The 17285-nt window shown below is 34.3% G+C and overlaps 1 protein-coding gene across 3 annotated transcripts; it reads left to right on the top strand.

The window, feature by feature from the left end:
* Positions 1-6064: 6064 nt before the first annotated feature.
* LOC149529397 (uncharacterized) lies at positions 6065-7580 on the top strand. 3 transcript variants are annotated; one of them, XM_089810715.1, is made up of 2 exons: positions 6065-6774; positions 7096-7580. In XM_089810715.1, the coding sequence occupies exons 1-2, from the start codon at positions 6139-6141 to the stop codon at positions 7324-7326; spliced, it is 867 nt and encodes a 288-aa protein (XP_089666841.1). In that variant the 5' UTR covers positions 6065-6138; the 3' UTR covers positions 7327-7580. The 3 variants fall into 3 exon arrangements, with proteins under 3 accessions (XP_089666841.1, XP_089666840.1, XP_089666839.1); XM_089810714.1 differs by having other exon boundaries at positions 6065-6876; XM_089810713.1 differs by having other exon boundaries at positions 6066-7580.
* Positions 7581-17285: the final 9705 nt, after the last annotated feature.

Genomic DNA, 17285 nt, shown 5'->3' with positions numbered 1-17285 from the left:
AATAGATGCAACCTTGTTGATCTTTTGTTGTGATGGATCATGATTGTGACCATGAGTGGTCTACACCGTAGGGGTGATTTGATGTATGTTTTTATATCAGTTGCTTTGATTATGCTTATGGCCGATTTATGAGATTATGATGTGATTTATGGTTCATTGATGCTTGTGCTAGTGGTTACCAGGATTGATGTGGTATCATGAGGTTGTTCCATGATTACCTTGAGATGTGTGCAGAGATTGCACTGCATGCTATTACCATGCTACACTGGACTAGGTTCCTGTAGTAGTGGTTAGTCATGTTTATGACTATGTTCGCTTATGTGTTTTAAGTACCTTTTTAATGTTGTGTAAACAACCATTATTAAATGCTTAAATAGTTAGAAATGGATTGTCCATGTTGGATTCATTGGTTATGTGATGCAGATATCTACTTATGTTATATTTTACATGTGAGATGACCTGAGGGTTAGATGTTATACTTTGATTTCAGTATCATAGATGTTAGACTACTATGTTATTCAATTGATCATATTGCATGGTGATTTCATTTTGAGATGATAGTGTGTTTTATGATAATATCCGGTTATCCAGTATTTGGACATATCTCTAATTATGTTATGTGATGGATTTAATGCTATGGTTATTTACTTCATTCTTACGTTGTTATGCTTTATGCGAACGTGAGTGATGTACATAGATTATTTTAGTATAATTAAATAAATGGTTAAATTAGGTAATTTAATGCATTTATTCCTTCGGCTATGTTATTATATGCAATTGCACTTAATCGTGTTGTTTAGTGTGCAGGATTTATGTCCTTGGCAGTGGCACATGGAGTTGATGATTCAACTATTCATATTTTATCAATGTCGTCCCTGTATGGTCGACGTATCCTTATTTTAATTGATAAATTAATCTTTTTGGTGATTATTAAATTTGAACTCATTTGCATTATGTGATTAGACCAGTGAGCGTGTCTATACATTTAGAGTTTCACATTGTCGCGAAAGTTGTCAAGGAAACTTTTGTGTTTGTGGATATTCAAGCTTTTAATTGATTTATTTTAATTTATGGAAGCTTTGCCATATATGAATTCCTATTTCTAGGAATAGCCTGTTTTCATTTGGGTCGACTTGGGATTTAACTAGGTTGACTAGTTATTTGCCCTAATTGATTATTCACTTGAAAAGTGAATAAGTATCCAAAAAGAAATTTAATTCCTCACTTCTCACTTTTGAATTAGAAAGTTGGAGAGTAAAACCCATAATCCTCTTCATGAGGATTTATTGTTTTGTTCATTGTGGGAGCTACGGGTGTGGGATCGTAGTGAGGTTGAGCTCATTGAATCCAGCTCAGAGAAACATTGGATTGCCGCAATTTTTGGCTACTTGTACATGGTATTTATTTTATAGTTCAAATTCCCATTTTGCCCTTTTGGCAGTGAGGTAGGGCTTTCCTGTTTTATTGTTTCGGTTCCATTTCTGCTTTTGTTTTTGGTAGTCATTTGTTTGGAGGCTAAGAACTAGTGTTCCCCTCTGTTTTTGTATGCTAGTTCTACTTGGTTGGGTGGGTACAAACATTTCGTTGTTTTTTGGGATGAGGGCTTGGAGTTTTGCACCATTATGCTGGCCATTTTTGCATACGGTGTCCAAACTCAATTATTTTTGGATTTTTGGGGTTTATATACCCAAAGGCCAAATGGGTTTTAATTTTGGAATTTTTTCAAAATTTGAAGTTTTTACCTTGTTTTACGTGTCACCTTGTTTTCTCCAATTTTCTTGGCATGAGTTGGGTCGTGGACCTAGATTATCCATTTGGATATCATTTAGACCTTTGTTGCACTTTTATGTTTGCATTGGGATGCATGCTACATCCGTACTCCTGACTTTGTGTTTGGTTGAGTGATTTTATGCCTGTTGTTATGGTTTCTCTTAGACCTTTGTTATTGTTTCGTGGACACTAGGATTCATGTAGAATCCATGCTCTCGGATTGAGGCCGGTTGAGTGAGTTCATGATGTTTGGTCTTATTGCATCATTGGGATTTGTGTAGAATCCATACTCCTAGATTGAGGTCGGTTGAGTGATTTCATGATGTATGGTTTATTGGTTCTTGGGATTCGTGTAGAATCCATCCTCCCAAGTTGTTTTCAGTTGAGTGTTATTTTGCATTGTGTTCTCATCCTGTCCTTGTTTTATGATCTTCATGATGGTGGTGCACCACTCACGAGTACGTGCACGTACATTTGTCGGGTGACTTGCGAGGTTTGATCTTTCGTGGTACTTCCAAAAGTTATGATCATTGGTGTGGGGATGAGAGTATGCATGCCCATGGGCACTTGTTGTAGGATGAGCATGGGTAAGGTAGGGTAGCATATGGAGGGGCTTCTATCTCATAGCCTGGTGACTATTTCCCAGTTGGAAGAGGAAGTTTTATGTAAGTGATAACTAAATATAATGCATGTTTGGTAATAAAACTTAAGATAATTAAAAAGAGGAATTGTGCGCCTTCCATTGGGAAGTTTATGCTACCTAGAATTGTGCGCCTTTCGTTGGGAAGTTGATGCTGCCAATACTAGCTTGGGCTTGTTGATGCCAAGCGACTCTCCATGATGTCAGCCCCTACTTAGTAGCCTTTTGAGTGTTTGACTAGGACCTCTACTCCTTGCATTGTCTTAGGTTCTTGGTTAACCATCATATTGTCTAGCGTGAGTGTTAGCCATGGATGTTATTTTTGGGTGTTTGTGGTTGGATCATTATCTCCATTAGCATAGCAAGTGTGGACCTATGGGTGCCATGTGGTTGGGAGGCACAACTACCTATACCATTGCTAGGGACTGGTGTCCAAAGATGATCTTTTATCCTAGTGTGACTGTTGCTAGATGTTTTCACTTGGTACTTCGAGTTCCAGAGTATGCCTTCTTGTGATTTATGCTTTCATTGGAATGCTTGTATATCATGTTTAGATGATATTAGTTACTGTCACATTTCTTTATTATGATGCTTAGCATGTGATCATGTGATAAGTGATGTTATCTACTTTGTAAGATTATCTTATGCTTTACTACTAGCATGTTAGATTTCCTTATGCTTATATTGTAGCATGTTTTAGTAGTGATGTCCCTATTATGATACTACTGACGATCTGATCGGTGGCTTGGGATGTTACGCATGGGGGATGGCTAGGACCTATGCTAGTCTTATGATGCTATTGAAGGTTGGGAGGAACTGCATACTTAGTTTGGATATTCAGTTATTGTGATGTTATTTCTATTCATTCCAATGTTATTTCTGTACATTGCAATGTTACTTCTGTTCATTGTGATGTTGCTTTTAGTATGTTCTTTACTGTTATGGTTTAGATGGATAGATGTTCTTCCTTCTTGATGTTTATGCACTCGAGTGTTCATTCCTCGATTTTTGTGGATCCAATACTCCCTGGTGTGGAGGGTTTCATTTTTTTATGCTTTTTAATCTTGCCATGTTGTTGCAGTGATGTGTTTTCTCATGTGGAAAGGTAGTTTCTCGCGCGAGAATGTACTTCCTCATGCAAGAATGTGCTTCCTCATGTAGGGAAGCAAAGGCTCACACGGTTTGGTGTGAATCCTCGCGTGAAGTGATGCATATCCTCATGTGGAGAAATGCACTTTCTTGTGCACAATGATGCAAAGTCTTATGTGAGACTTGAGACCAGTGGTAGGCTTGGCCGAGGAAGTTTTGAAAGTTGGTTTTGGACACGTTATTAGATTTCACATCTTTCCAGTTTAGAACAATCTTTCTAAGGGGTTTAAAATATATCATTTAAGTATAAATTGACATATATATTTTAATATATGCGACAAATCTTTTGAGATAGGTTTCAGACCTCTCCAAGATAAGATAAAGATTCTAAAAAACTTCAAGGCTTCAAAAATTTAGACAGCCAAATTTTAGGGCTTCAAGATTTCAAACTTAGCCAAATTTCAGGATTCTGCATTTGCACCCCAACTTGGTGTTTTGTTGATGAGTGGTTGTCTCTTTGATCCCTCATCATGCGTGTGGTCATTGTTGACCTCTATTTGCGTGTGTCAGTTTGGTGGTGGCATTTGGAGATTCGTTGGTTGCTGGGATTGTGGCGAAGTCTTCCATTGTGATCTTTGTGATCCTTGTATGATGTTGTTATGTGCATTCATACTTGTAAAAAAAAATATCTTGGCTTGAATTGAATCATTGTTCCAAGGATCTCTGGATGGGGCATTACATGTTTGGTGGCAGACAAACTAACTCAATGAGATTTGATATTGGCATAAGCAAAACTTGCTCATAACAACTCAGTTAACCAAGGCATAGGGAAGAGCCCATTCCAAGTGGTATATGGATACAATCCAGGGCTAGTTGATGAGTTGAGGGATAAAATTGATTTTACTAGAAGAAGTGTTGTTGCAGAAGATTTTGCTAAGTACATTCATAAAGTGCACAAGGCAGTAAAAAGAGCTTTAGAGAAGAGTGTCATGAAATACAAGGAATATGTTGATAAACATAGAAGAGGACAATAATTTGAAGTTAGAGAGAGGTTTATGGCACACCTACATAAGGAAAGGTTTCCACAGGGAACCTATAACAAGCTAAAAAGCAAGAAGATTGGCCCATGTAAGGTTATATGAAAGTTTTCAACAAATGTTTATGAGACTGAACTTCCAATTGGGGTAGCCATTTCACCCATATTCAATATAGCTGATTTGTATAAGTACTATAAAGGTGAGTCAAGTAGAGAGCAAGGTGAATCAATGTACATAGTGCTATATTTGTTAAATGAGGTTCAAAAGAGATGGGTATAGCTTCATTCATGGAATTCAATCTTTACTTGACAAACTCATCAAAACTTTTAACAAATTAACATGCTGAATCAAAGAATTTGAATGAGGCATCTACACTCTATATATACATGTTTATTCTCATGTGTGTGTTTGTTAATGGGGAAGATCATTCAATGTGTACCAAAACATGATTAGTTTGGTGATGAAACTAGGCCAGGGTTGTGCATGGAGTAGCTTTATAAAACATATTGTAGCCCTTCATGCTTCGTGGTGTCCACTCTTCTCCATACATTATGCTAATTTACAATAAATGGATATGTTGAGCAATGTAATAAAGAAATGAGAATTGAAAAAATATTATCAAGTTCAAGATCTCTAACATAACCTGGTACAAAGAAAGAGTACCCATCCAAATTCCATGTTTGAATGGTATTTTCATAGTTTTGGAATACAATCTCAATAAGTACCCTCTACATTCTAGAGATTATAATAGTCTATAGGTAAGGAGATCTTCCATTTGGGTTATCAGGGATGCTGCTTAAGACAAATTGTCTACCTTTGTTGTAGTAATCTGCAAGCTTCAATGTTGTATTAGGTTGCACTTGAGGGAAATGCCATCCATTTTATAAAGTTATTTCCCATTGATGAAGGGGCCCGAGTTAGCAAGTTCAATGATTTTAGAAATTGTAATGTTTTCATAGTGTTGTGATCCATGGGGATCAGGGTGAGGATAAGGGCTCCTCACTATCAAGTTCCATCTACATAACACCTGTATACTCTATTTAAGACATATTGACGAAATGAAAACAACAATGGGCTCATCTAAATTCTCCAACCCTATTAGAGAATACCATAGTCCCAAACTACCTTGTCAAAACTATTAGATTGCATCTACTTCAAGAATATTATTCCCCTTTTCTCCACATGCCCAAATTCATGATACACATCTATATAATATTACTTTTGCATACTATAAATATGATGCATATTATACATTGTACATAATCCATTTAGGGCATTTCTCATGTAAGTACAAGCACATAGGTAAAATTAAAGTTAGAATTGATTTTCAACAAAGGTAAATTTTGTACGGTGAACCAAACTTGATAGATTTCATAAATTTCCCGTCCAATAGGATGTGCTATAATTTTTTAATCTAAAAATAAGTTTAATTATATTTCCTGGTTGTTACAATTAACAAATTGAATTAATTATTTCTAGGTACTTTAAAATTAATATATATTTTGATAAATAGAAGGCAACCACGAAAAATCTCATTTTAATTAGTTTGACATACAATTCTTCAGGGCGAAAACCCTAGAATACGTTGTTACAGCAGCTTCCATGATGAACAGCATGTTCTGCCGGAAACTATTCTTTGCTGCAGCAGCTCCCCTGCATTCCAGTTTACGCTGTGAACTCCTTTTAAATATACACCCGTTCCATCTTCGGAATGTTTTCTCAACTCAACCTCTTTCGAAGGGCCTCTTTTACCACTTCGCTTCCTCCAAACTTAATTTGTCTGACGCCGACATAGCCCTTATCTTCAGGAAGGCTCCCCGGTTGCAGAAGCTTCAGTCCCTCAACAACGTCGAGGGTTTTCTTTATTTGTTGCAGAAGCACGGCTGCACTGAAGTCGAAATTGCTAAAATAATGAAGGTTGAGCCCCAACTTACAAGATATACAGAAAAGAGATTGGAACCTAAGATCAAACTGCTGGAAGATTCCGGTTTTGTGGATCAAAAACTGGCAAAACTTTTGAGCAGCTGGCCAAGTATTTTGGGCCATAGCCTCGAGAACAACCTTCTTCCCAATATGGAATTTCTGAATAACGTATTCCAGTCCGAGGATGCGCTTGTTAAAGCCCTGTTAAGATATCCACGACTTCTTTGTTATGGCTTGGAGAAGACCTTGAAGCCCTCGCTTGCTTTTTGGGAAGGGTGGGGGTTTTGTGGGGCGGAGCTCGTAAGCTTCTTACAGGTAGATCCGGTCGTTCTCTCACGAACTTCTCTAACGCCTACGCGTGTCGATCTCATTCACAAGATCGCTCCTGACCAGAGGGGGAAAATGTTCAAATATATAGTAAGTGCAGTGGCTCTTAGCCGTATGGAAACATTAGAGGCCAAGATAGAGAATTTCAAACGCTGCGGGCTGTCAACTGAACAAACCTGGCAACTACTTGGGGCTGCGCCTCGAGTTATGTTTTTCTCAAAGGAAAATGTTAGCGAAAAGATGAACTTGCTAGTTGATAAGATGAAGCTCCCTCTAGATTATGTACTGATGCACCCTAGTTTGTTGCAGATCAGTTTGGAAAAGACAATGAGGCCCAGGTGTCTGGTTTGGCAGAAAATCAGATCCATAGATGACCGTAACCTTCCTCTTTTGACGGTTTTGAGGATGACTGAGGCAAGGTTTATTAGCAAGATTATTAAAGGACACCCTAAATCTAAAACACTATTGGAAATTTATGAGAACGCCATCTCAAATGCCCCCACCCTTAATCGCGCAAAGAGATCAACGCACAGGTTTTGATGGAGAAAGTGAGAGTCAGAACTCAAAAGTCAGATGAAGCTTATGTTTTAGTCTAAGGCAGATGATGGGCGACAGGAGTTGTTGATATACCCTCTGCACTGCGTTCATTGTCTAATTACTCTTCAAGGAAGGTAAGTATTGTTTTATTAAAATTTTGAAGTGAGCTAATTGCTATCACTAGAGCAATTTAGTGTAATGTAATTGGAATATTCAATGGATAGAAGTTCTGTTACTTCTGAAAGTTATCTCAAAAATTGCATCAATCAAGTTCCAAATGAGTGTAATGTATTTGGAATATTCAATGGATAGAAGTTCTGTTACTTCTGAAAGTTATCTCAACAATTGCATCAATCACGTTCCAAATGAGAATTATGCAAGAACGAGGATTGAACAACTGACAATGCATAATGTTCAGTTAACAGCCCAACCCTCAGGTGTTTGCATAATTTTAAATTATATTTTCACTGTAGTACTATTTAGAACAGGGGAGTCAATTTGTATTAAAATAATATATAAATCCTTAAAAAGAATCATGCAATCACTAGACCAGAGCAGTAGGCTTTTCAATTTATAATGTATGCTCAGCTGAAACTAATAATCATCAGAAATCATTTAGTTGGAAGTTATCGAACAAATGGTTTTAAGCATAGTTTCGGTACCGACGGTGACCAGGCCGATTCCAGTGTCTGGCTTGACAAGTTTAAAAACTGAATGTGAAGATAAAATGGATTTTCCAATTCAGAATAACATGAATGACTTGAATATAATTTGCAAATCCTCTCAAAATAATTTAACAAGCTACAAACGTCTAAATTTCAAAGGACTATTTGTTGTGTTACACTGACACCTAGCAGATGTCCAACTGGAGCAATTGCTTATTGTTCAATGGATTTGAGATCATTTATAAATTAATCAAATTTTTGAGGGTTTAAAGAAGACGATGCTAAACAAATGAATGTTGAAATGAAGAGCAGTGTCCTAAGTTTTAGATAATTTGTTTAAGATTTTTAATAATGTCAAGACTTCAAAATAAGGCTATTTGCAGATCAATTGATTTAGCCAAGTTCTATATATAAGAACACAAATGTAGAAAGCTCTACAGGTTTCTGTAAAAGTTTGTAAGTTTGCTGAGTCAAGCCAGCAAAACTTGCTACTGACGGATCAGCTTAGGGCTTTGCGAGTCCATCACAAATGCTTGTCCTCTCAAGTTATGTCTAAGCTGTTAAGCTTTTTGTTTTTGCCAGAGGTGGGCATTGGGTCCCGTTTTATTAAGTTTGGGGCAACATATGAAGAGTTAATTCATTGTTTCTTGTCGTTCTCTCAGCAGGTTGTTTACTTCTTTTAATCCTAGGGCATAAGGATTCTTCGTATCCATCAACTGATTATTGGGCCATATAACTTATTCAGTATACTGACTTATCTCTCCATTGTTTGTATTTCTATTATTAATAGGGTTTCCTGTTGTCTTTCTAATTGTACAAGATACTTTGTCAAAGGAAATGGCCTCTCAGAAGGAAGTAATAGCCTCTCAGATTCTGACAAAGGAAGAAATACAAATACTGTAAGTTTATTGGTAATATATATCTACAAATCATTTTTGGTTGTATTAATTTTTTCATCTATTGTGGGAATGTGAAATTGCAGCCAACAAGAAAACCAAAACTTATGGTAACTAAGCTTTGGGCACGAAAGCCTGACTATGTTGCTACTCCATTCAGGAAAATTGAAAGTTTGGTGAGCTCAATCTGAGTTAAATACCTTTATTGGTTTAAAGAGTCGCTTGTATGCAATCTGGGCAAAACCAGATATCATTCGCTAAGAAACTTTGTGCCAATTGGATAGAACTGTAGCCTAAAAAGACGCTTCGCATATCACAAAGATAATGAGTGACTTTTTTATTTAAGTTGCAAAATCAAAACCCTTAATTTATTCTAACCAGGCTGCAAGACAATGACATGGAGGATCTCAAGAGTGTAATATTTACTCCACTTTGTTTACATCAGATGTTCAAGTTTGCTTGAAAATTGCTGCCCGGTGCTTGGTGCCCCAACTGAGAAGGCATATAATAATACATACTTGATTGTCCCCGACAGAGCAGAGAACATCCTCAAGACACCTTAGATCTTAACCTAAACTATTGTAAGTGGATTTAAGGCTGTAGAATTGAAACTCATGGTTTTCACTTCAGGACAGACTTCCAGTATAACGATTCCCCTTTTTGTGTACCCTTTCATCAGCTTCAAGTACAAGGGAGTGAAAATTGAAAGAAAAATGAATATAATCGCAAGAGACTTGGTGCTTGTGAAGCCTGTAAAATCCACTTCACAACACCAACTATGGTCACAAATATTTATTTACTTATGGTTAGATTCTTTTCCGCAATCTCTTATATTTAAAGAATGCCTCTGGATGCTGATTTTGATGTGGATGAGATACTCAAAGACTCCCTCTCCAAGGTTCTGGTGAGTCTTCATCTGAGATACTCAAAGACTCCCTCTCCAAGGTTCTGGTGAATTTTCATCTGCTGGTGGGAAGACTGATTATTGACTCTTCTTGTAAACAATGCATTTGGAAAACTGAAAACACAAAATCTATAATGTGTGTTGATGATGTAGAGAGAAAAGATATATTTTGAACCAAACACTTTCTAAGAAGTGGGATTTTTGCAAGGTGTGTAACTTCAGACAATAGTTCAAGAAGACTCAATGGTATTTAGAATCCATCAAATCAAATAAGTTCATCTATTTGATTAAGCCAATAAGTCATATTCTATACAGAAAATTTTGCCTAAAGTAATGCAAAGCTATGTACGTTAAAGACAAGAGTTTAATCTAGTTTGTAAGATTAAACCTAGTGTACCTTTAATTTATATCACCCACAAAACTTCAAGATACAAATTTCAATCCAGCCGCAAAAGATGAAACAAAAGGATCCTTCAAAGTCTTCCATTTCAACATCGTATTCTATACACATAATATTGAAAGAAATATTATCAAAGTGAATTAGTTGGAAGAAAAATTAATTACAATGCCTTGCTGCCAAAGGTACTTTGGGAGTAACATGATTTTAAATAAAGACTTTAATAAATATATAGGATATGTAACGCCCCGCCAAGGGATCCAAAAGAATTAACCTAAAGTTTCACTAAGTTTGCTAAACAATTTTTTTTTAAAAGTAAGAAAGTATAACATACACCTCAAACACATAGTAGCGGAAGCAATAACATTATTCATCGATAAACATACATCGCAAGTTACATCTCTTAAGGATCCCAAGACGTTGAGTCACGTTTAAATTTAATTAATTCTAAGTGTAACAACTATCACATACATATGAAAGAATAATCAGAAAGTCCCATGTCCATAATATACATTTGTTCTGAATGCCTTTTGGCAAATTAATTCGGAATGCTCAATCATCCACTGTACAAGTCACAGGGTATGAAAGGCTTAAAAGAATATACATATGTAAAAATAGAAATGCATCAACCTCCACGAATCCATGATACAAAGTACAGTGAAAATATATGAAACTATTCACTATATATGATACATCCATACATCCATAATGATAAAACTTCTATCATAAAATCTAACTATCCATCATAATAATCCAAGAACATAGTGAAGGTAAATGCCAATCACGAAAACTCTAGCCACGGTGACCACGGAACGGATCTCAATGGTAAGAGTAAAAAGCACTACCACCCGACCGCGTGGAACCTAAATGGTCCACTCCCACCGCGCTGAGGAGATAGTCTCAAGTCCCAAACAAGGTATCAAAACACAAAACACAAGTACTCTCTTAAGTCTGGGAAATCCTAAAAGTATACTAACTCAAGGGTTCCAACATAGATAGACATCTAGACCCAGAGGAACCACAAAGACACGTAGGAAACCTAATATGCAAGTAGGAAAGTGTTATCGCAAAAGTCACGTAGAAGTTACCCGAGCAATCCCTTAGGAATCCCGGGTCCCTACTGATCCCTGCGGCCACTAGTATCCTCTCGTACTGACGAGGCATACTATGGAATGCAAGGTCGTAACCAAGCGTTCTCTCTACCCCATCCTAGTCTGTACTAGCACTCAAGGCATGGGAGAGAATATACAATTATTTTGTTAGGTTCATTTTCTCTCATTTAGTGTAAATGTTTTCACTTATTAAAACAACTTACAATGGGTTACTCCAAGCAGCCTCTTAGGGCCCCGATCCCCATTGCAAGCCACTTTCCGACACTACACATAGATAACCTACCCTAGGCTCATGAAATCACAAATCAAAGAATCATAATAAAATCACCTCAGTCCTATACAAGCAATTGAAAAAACATCATAAAAGATAAACCACAAAATTACATCAGTTCTTCATGAGCAACGGATAAGCATCATATAATAATCATATGATCACGACAGTTCTCTATCAGCAACTAAAGGCATCAATGATAAATCACAAAATCCAATGGTTCTCCAATAAGCAACCAGAAAGTATCCCAATAGTAAATTACAATACTGATCGAAGATTCCAAAGTGGTCAAGTCAAAACATGACATCATCAAGAACATAACAAACACTTCAGTCCTCTCAAGCGACCGAAAAGCAATCCAAGTATAACTGATCGAGACTCAAAAATGGTTAAGTTAGGTATCTCAAATACATACACCTCAGCTTCACACAAGGAAACTGGGAGCAATAACAAACAGTAAATACATCCATCATAGAGCATACTATCACATTACCTTGGTTGGTTTGAAAAGATCGAGAACAAATCATCATAACCTCACATTCACAAACTCGGGCCTCTGGTAACAACCTAAACTGGTTAATACTAGAACAACCCCAAACACAGATAGTATAACAAAACAATATAGTATGATTCAGTTCATAGTTCGGGTTTGTTTCCATAATACACCCTAAGGTTTAAGTTTGAAATTCTCAGTTTGAGTTTCAACGAACGTTTTTAATGTAAAGGTTTTTCACTATTACCCTTATAATTTGACCCAATTATTTAATCTTCATTTAATATTAACTCTTTTAATATTTTCAGATATTACTTTATCCATAGTTAATTAAATAATTTAATATTTTATTTAACTATAAAAGCATTTAATATTATAAAATTATTAATAATATTAATATATATATATATATATATATATATATATATATATATATATATATATATATATATATATATATATATATTTTAAATTAAATAATAATAATATTAGTTAAAACAATCTTTATTTAAAACATTAAAAAAAAATCGATTAATAAAAAGTAAGTCAAAATTTATTATTATTATTATTATTATTTTTTTAAAAAATGGATCGGCGTGTTTAAAGGCCCGATGTCCTGTCATACACCTGCGGCCGCAGGCAGCAGTACTTTGTACTGCTGCTGCTGCGCAGTACCACCTGCTGCGACAGCGTGGGAGTGTGGGGCGTGGGAAGTGGTGGCCCCAGCCCACCCCAAAACATATAAATATTTTTTTAATATATTTTTTTTAACTTTATTTTAATATATATACATAAAATAATTATGTATATTTTAAATTAATTTTATTTAATTTTTATTAAAACAATAAATAAATAAATATATATATATATATAATAAATTATGTTTATTTTAAATTAGTTTTATTTAATTTTATTAAAACAATTTTTCTCCAAGGAAAATATATATATATATATATATATATATATATATGAAAATTAGAACTTTTCAAAAAAAAAAATTTTATTCAAAACCCTTACCCAATTAAATCTTAATTTCTTAATCTAGGAAACAAGGGTTCTAACAACTCTTCCAGTCTCCATGAGTACAGAAATTATTGACGAACAATTAAAGAATTCACAATATTGAAAGGTTAAAACTTTCATCACAGAGAAATCAGATTTACAAACCCCAGACACGAAGAAGACAGGAAAGGATAATTGCGTAATAAATTGATAATCAATAACACAAGGCCCTACCTGATCTTGATGCTATTATGCAATCTCCAGGAACTGTAAAAGAATTCGCTCCTCTCAATAACCTTCCTCTGAAAAACTTTCTTGGTATCCGCCTTCTAAAATTCGCTTCCAAAAATTGTCTCTCAAAAATTCCCGTCCAAATTCGTGTCCCAAATCGTGTCCCTCAAAAATGAACCCCCAAAGTTGTGATAAGCAAATTCTCCTCAAATCGGGGCACTAATTGTCCGTTCATCCGAGAAGACTCATTGCATAACTCAGTTAACTCTCGAATTAACCTTTCTTATCTTTTCTTTTAATTTGCATTCATCTTTTATGCACATTAAGTTGATTTATTAAATAACTTTATTTAATATTCCACTTGACTTCTATTTTAAATTAATTAATTACTTTAATCTCATGTGCACTTCATGAAATTAAAATAACATTATTTATTTCTATTATTTAATCTTTTAATTTAATTCTCATATTTAAACTCATGCTTAGATCATGCGATCTAGAATTCTTAATAATTTAATATCTTTCAACTTTTTAAATTAATTTTAGAAACTTACTTGATAACATATTTAATTAATTTAATAACAATAATATTTAGCATTTATTTAAAAATGAACTCCAATTATATTATTATTAAATTAAATAAATATTATCCTATTCTAAATTTATCTTTGAACTTTAATCTCCAAATTTAGTTCTTTTACTTAATTAATTTCTCAATTAATTAAATATTAAAGATATCATAATAATTCTCTATTAAATTAAATCATTAATTAATCTTTTTAATTAGACTTAATTACTAGAAAACACATCAAGGACTCATATAACAACATACGAAAACCCAACATAGAAAAGCATATACTAAATCAAAACAAAAAGGTTATAATCTCGAAATTACATCATTTGATGCATTCAGAGGGTACTTAACTCAGATACTTGTCCTAATTATCAATTAGGACAATTGGCTAAAGGGTTTAGGAATTGGACTTAAGAGTTTATCTCCCCTCTCTTGCCATTGAGAGAGTGCGATAGGGTACGCTCATCCTGACAATTCAGGGAAGTCGATATCCGGTACCTGCAACCTGCATAAAAAACCACGCATGTACAAACGCAATATTCTAAGCTAAACAGACAATGGCAGGAAGTGGTGCATCGTGTAGATCCCGACTAGCAAGTGACTACGACTCCCTTCCTTAACCACATCAGAAACACCATACATAAATAAAACAAACACGCACACCATACACATGCAGTATGGGGTAACTATCCATAAGAAAGCACATGTGATAATAAACCATCTAACTAATCATCATCGATAACTGAAAGCATTGAATAATCATCATACATGCATGAAATATAAAGTACCAAGTAATCTCATCATATAATAAACTGAGTGTAAAACAACATCTGATAATCTCTAAAATAATAATACTAATCATCAAACATAAATTGGCCTAAAAGAGTTTGGCAATGAAGACTGAAATGCGACTTAGGGGCAGGCACTACAGGATATAAGAGCTAGAGCTTTTCCAACTGAAAATATTACTTCAAAATTTTCAACTATAAATATAATATAATAAAGATCAGATTCTCTTACAAGGCGCTCCTTCCCCACTACAGACGCATTTTGTTGCTGCCTCCTCTAGATAATCTAAAGTTTCTCACCATTTTACTCATGGTCCACTCTAAAGGAATGGTTGTTTTCTCCATTCCTGCAATGAACAGAACCTGCACATTGCAATAGTCACACGGACAGTTTTCATTAAATTAACATAATCTAGCCATTTACAGTTATTATTGTGATCAATATATTGGGTCTGAGAACTAAATTAACATAAAATGACCATAAATTGTTATTTTCATGGTCAAAACATCAGATCTAAGACCTAAATTAACAAACTTAGCTCATACCAAAAAAATGCTCTGGCCATAAATATTGATTATTGTGTTCAGTACATCAGAAATGAGAATCAGTGCACATTTTTCTTACTGATGCATCTCCTACACATTGTGTTAATATCTGATGTACATACAAGCATACACACATATGATTCTTTATAGATACTACATGTCTGTAGGGTTCTTATTGTGTCTATTCTTTGTTAGAATCTTTTTAATGCGGTTCTGAACCTAGGGTTGTCAGTGAATACATGAGGACTATTTTTATGTGTTTCATGTGATTGTTCTTGTTTCCTTTTTTGTTCATTTCTCACTTTCCTTCGTACAAATATTTCTTCTTTATCTTCTGCATAATATTCTCTACTTCTTTCACAACTTTGCACCTTTCGAGTTCCATGTCGTCTTGCTTCATCCCGTGGCTTGTTTCTTCCACCTACTCCAAGATTAAAGTGAGTGCAATCATTAGGAAGAGGAAATGTATTTCTATTGTATTGTTTTCGTCTTGATATAGTAGAAAACATGTAATGTGCATAGCATGGTAGGGATTGTAAATTTTTATTGCTGAAGCATGTTAAAGATGTAAGTTGCATTTAATCTAGATAGTAATTTAACACAACAAAGTCAAACTTTTCATGGTTCATCATACTTTTTAATTGCATAGTTTTTATTTATCATTTGCATATGGATCTATTTAAACATATGTAAAGTACATAATAGGTTAAGAGTGCATAATACATTTGTATGATCAATTAATATGATGCAACCTATTAATATATATTACAAATTTTATCATTAATTATCATCAGTAATTTGTTGGTGAGATAGTCCCTGAATTAGTGCAACACACGATAGACATTCCTTAGCTCTTATAAATCATTTGTTGTAGCTTTCTTACCCTAACCTTTTAAAGACCATTATAGAACAAAGATGTCTCTCATTTATCACTATTTGTATAGAATATAAACTATGGTGGTAGTATGTAAGAGGGAAGATGGTTTATTTTCTAATAATCAACCATTCAATATATTTATTCCTATTTAGGTGGAGATTTTGAAATTGGTTATCAAAAGTAAATTACCAATCAACAATAGCTATAGTTAGATTTTAAATTTAAAACTTTAAGACTTTAACCTGTTAACAGTATGACGGTCATTGTTGAAAAATGCACCGCCCACTTATCAACAATGCAAAAGGAGGTCTTTATCTTACAATAAATTTTTTAGGTATCATTACAAAGGCCGGGTGTAGTTAAGATTCTTTCTGTATCATATTTAAGCTTGCAAATAGGAATATGAACACAAAGTACAATCATGTTGGCGTACATTTGTAAGAAATGGTATAAGTCACTTTTTGAATAATGATAAAGAGAACATTAAATCATGTAAGATTTTATGTAGCTGACAAGTCAATTTATTTCACAACAAATCATGTAGAGTTCTATGTAGCTATAAGCTTATTACACAGGTTCTCATAAACATGTTAAATTCATTGATGTCATATGATTTGAATTGCTATAGTTCATCCAATTTATTTTCAACTTCATTTGATTTTTTTATTTCCAGCTTGAGTTGATCAAAGTAATCATTTATAAGGATAGAAGAATGATTAGTCTTGCATTTGCTTAAGCTCCATAACATATTTACACAATCCATCTCATAATTACACTACAGTGACAACTATTTGTCATATGAATTTGATCTATTGAACTAGTAGTCCATTTAAAGTAATGCATTTGTATACTCTTTACAATCAGATTGAAGATAATAACTAGTGAGAGTCAATTTTTTTGTAGTTCTTTAAATGATGGCACAAGTCTTAAATTTTCTATTTTGCGAAAGCATTAATTTTGCATAGTTTCAAAAGAAAAAATGATAGTTGTTTTAAATACAACCAAGGCGGACTTGTCCATAGAATAAAAAATGAACAAATGAGCCTATATTTAACTATACTAAGTACCATTGTAAATATTGAATGAGCTAAATAATTTCAAAATACTTTGTATTTTTTTTTGATAGGTAATGGGCTGAAGCCTAGATTAATTATTATTATTTATTGAAATTAATTATTATTATATGTTACTTAGAGTGGATTTGAA

Source organism: Cupressus sempervirens, chromosome 11 (genome assembly GCF_028749045.1).
Source record: "Cupressus sempervirens isolate cs-2001-9-10 chromosome 11, ASM2874904v1, whole genome shotgun sequence".
NCBI lineage: Eukaryota > Viridiplantae > Streptophyta > Pinopsida > Cupressales > Cupressaceae > Cupressus > Cupressus sempervirens.
The sequence above is the reverse complement of the archived record's forward strand: the minus strand, read 5'-3'. Positions and strand labels throughout refer to the sequence as shown.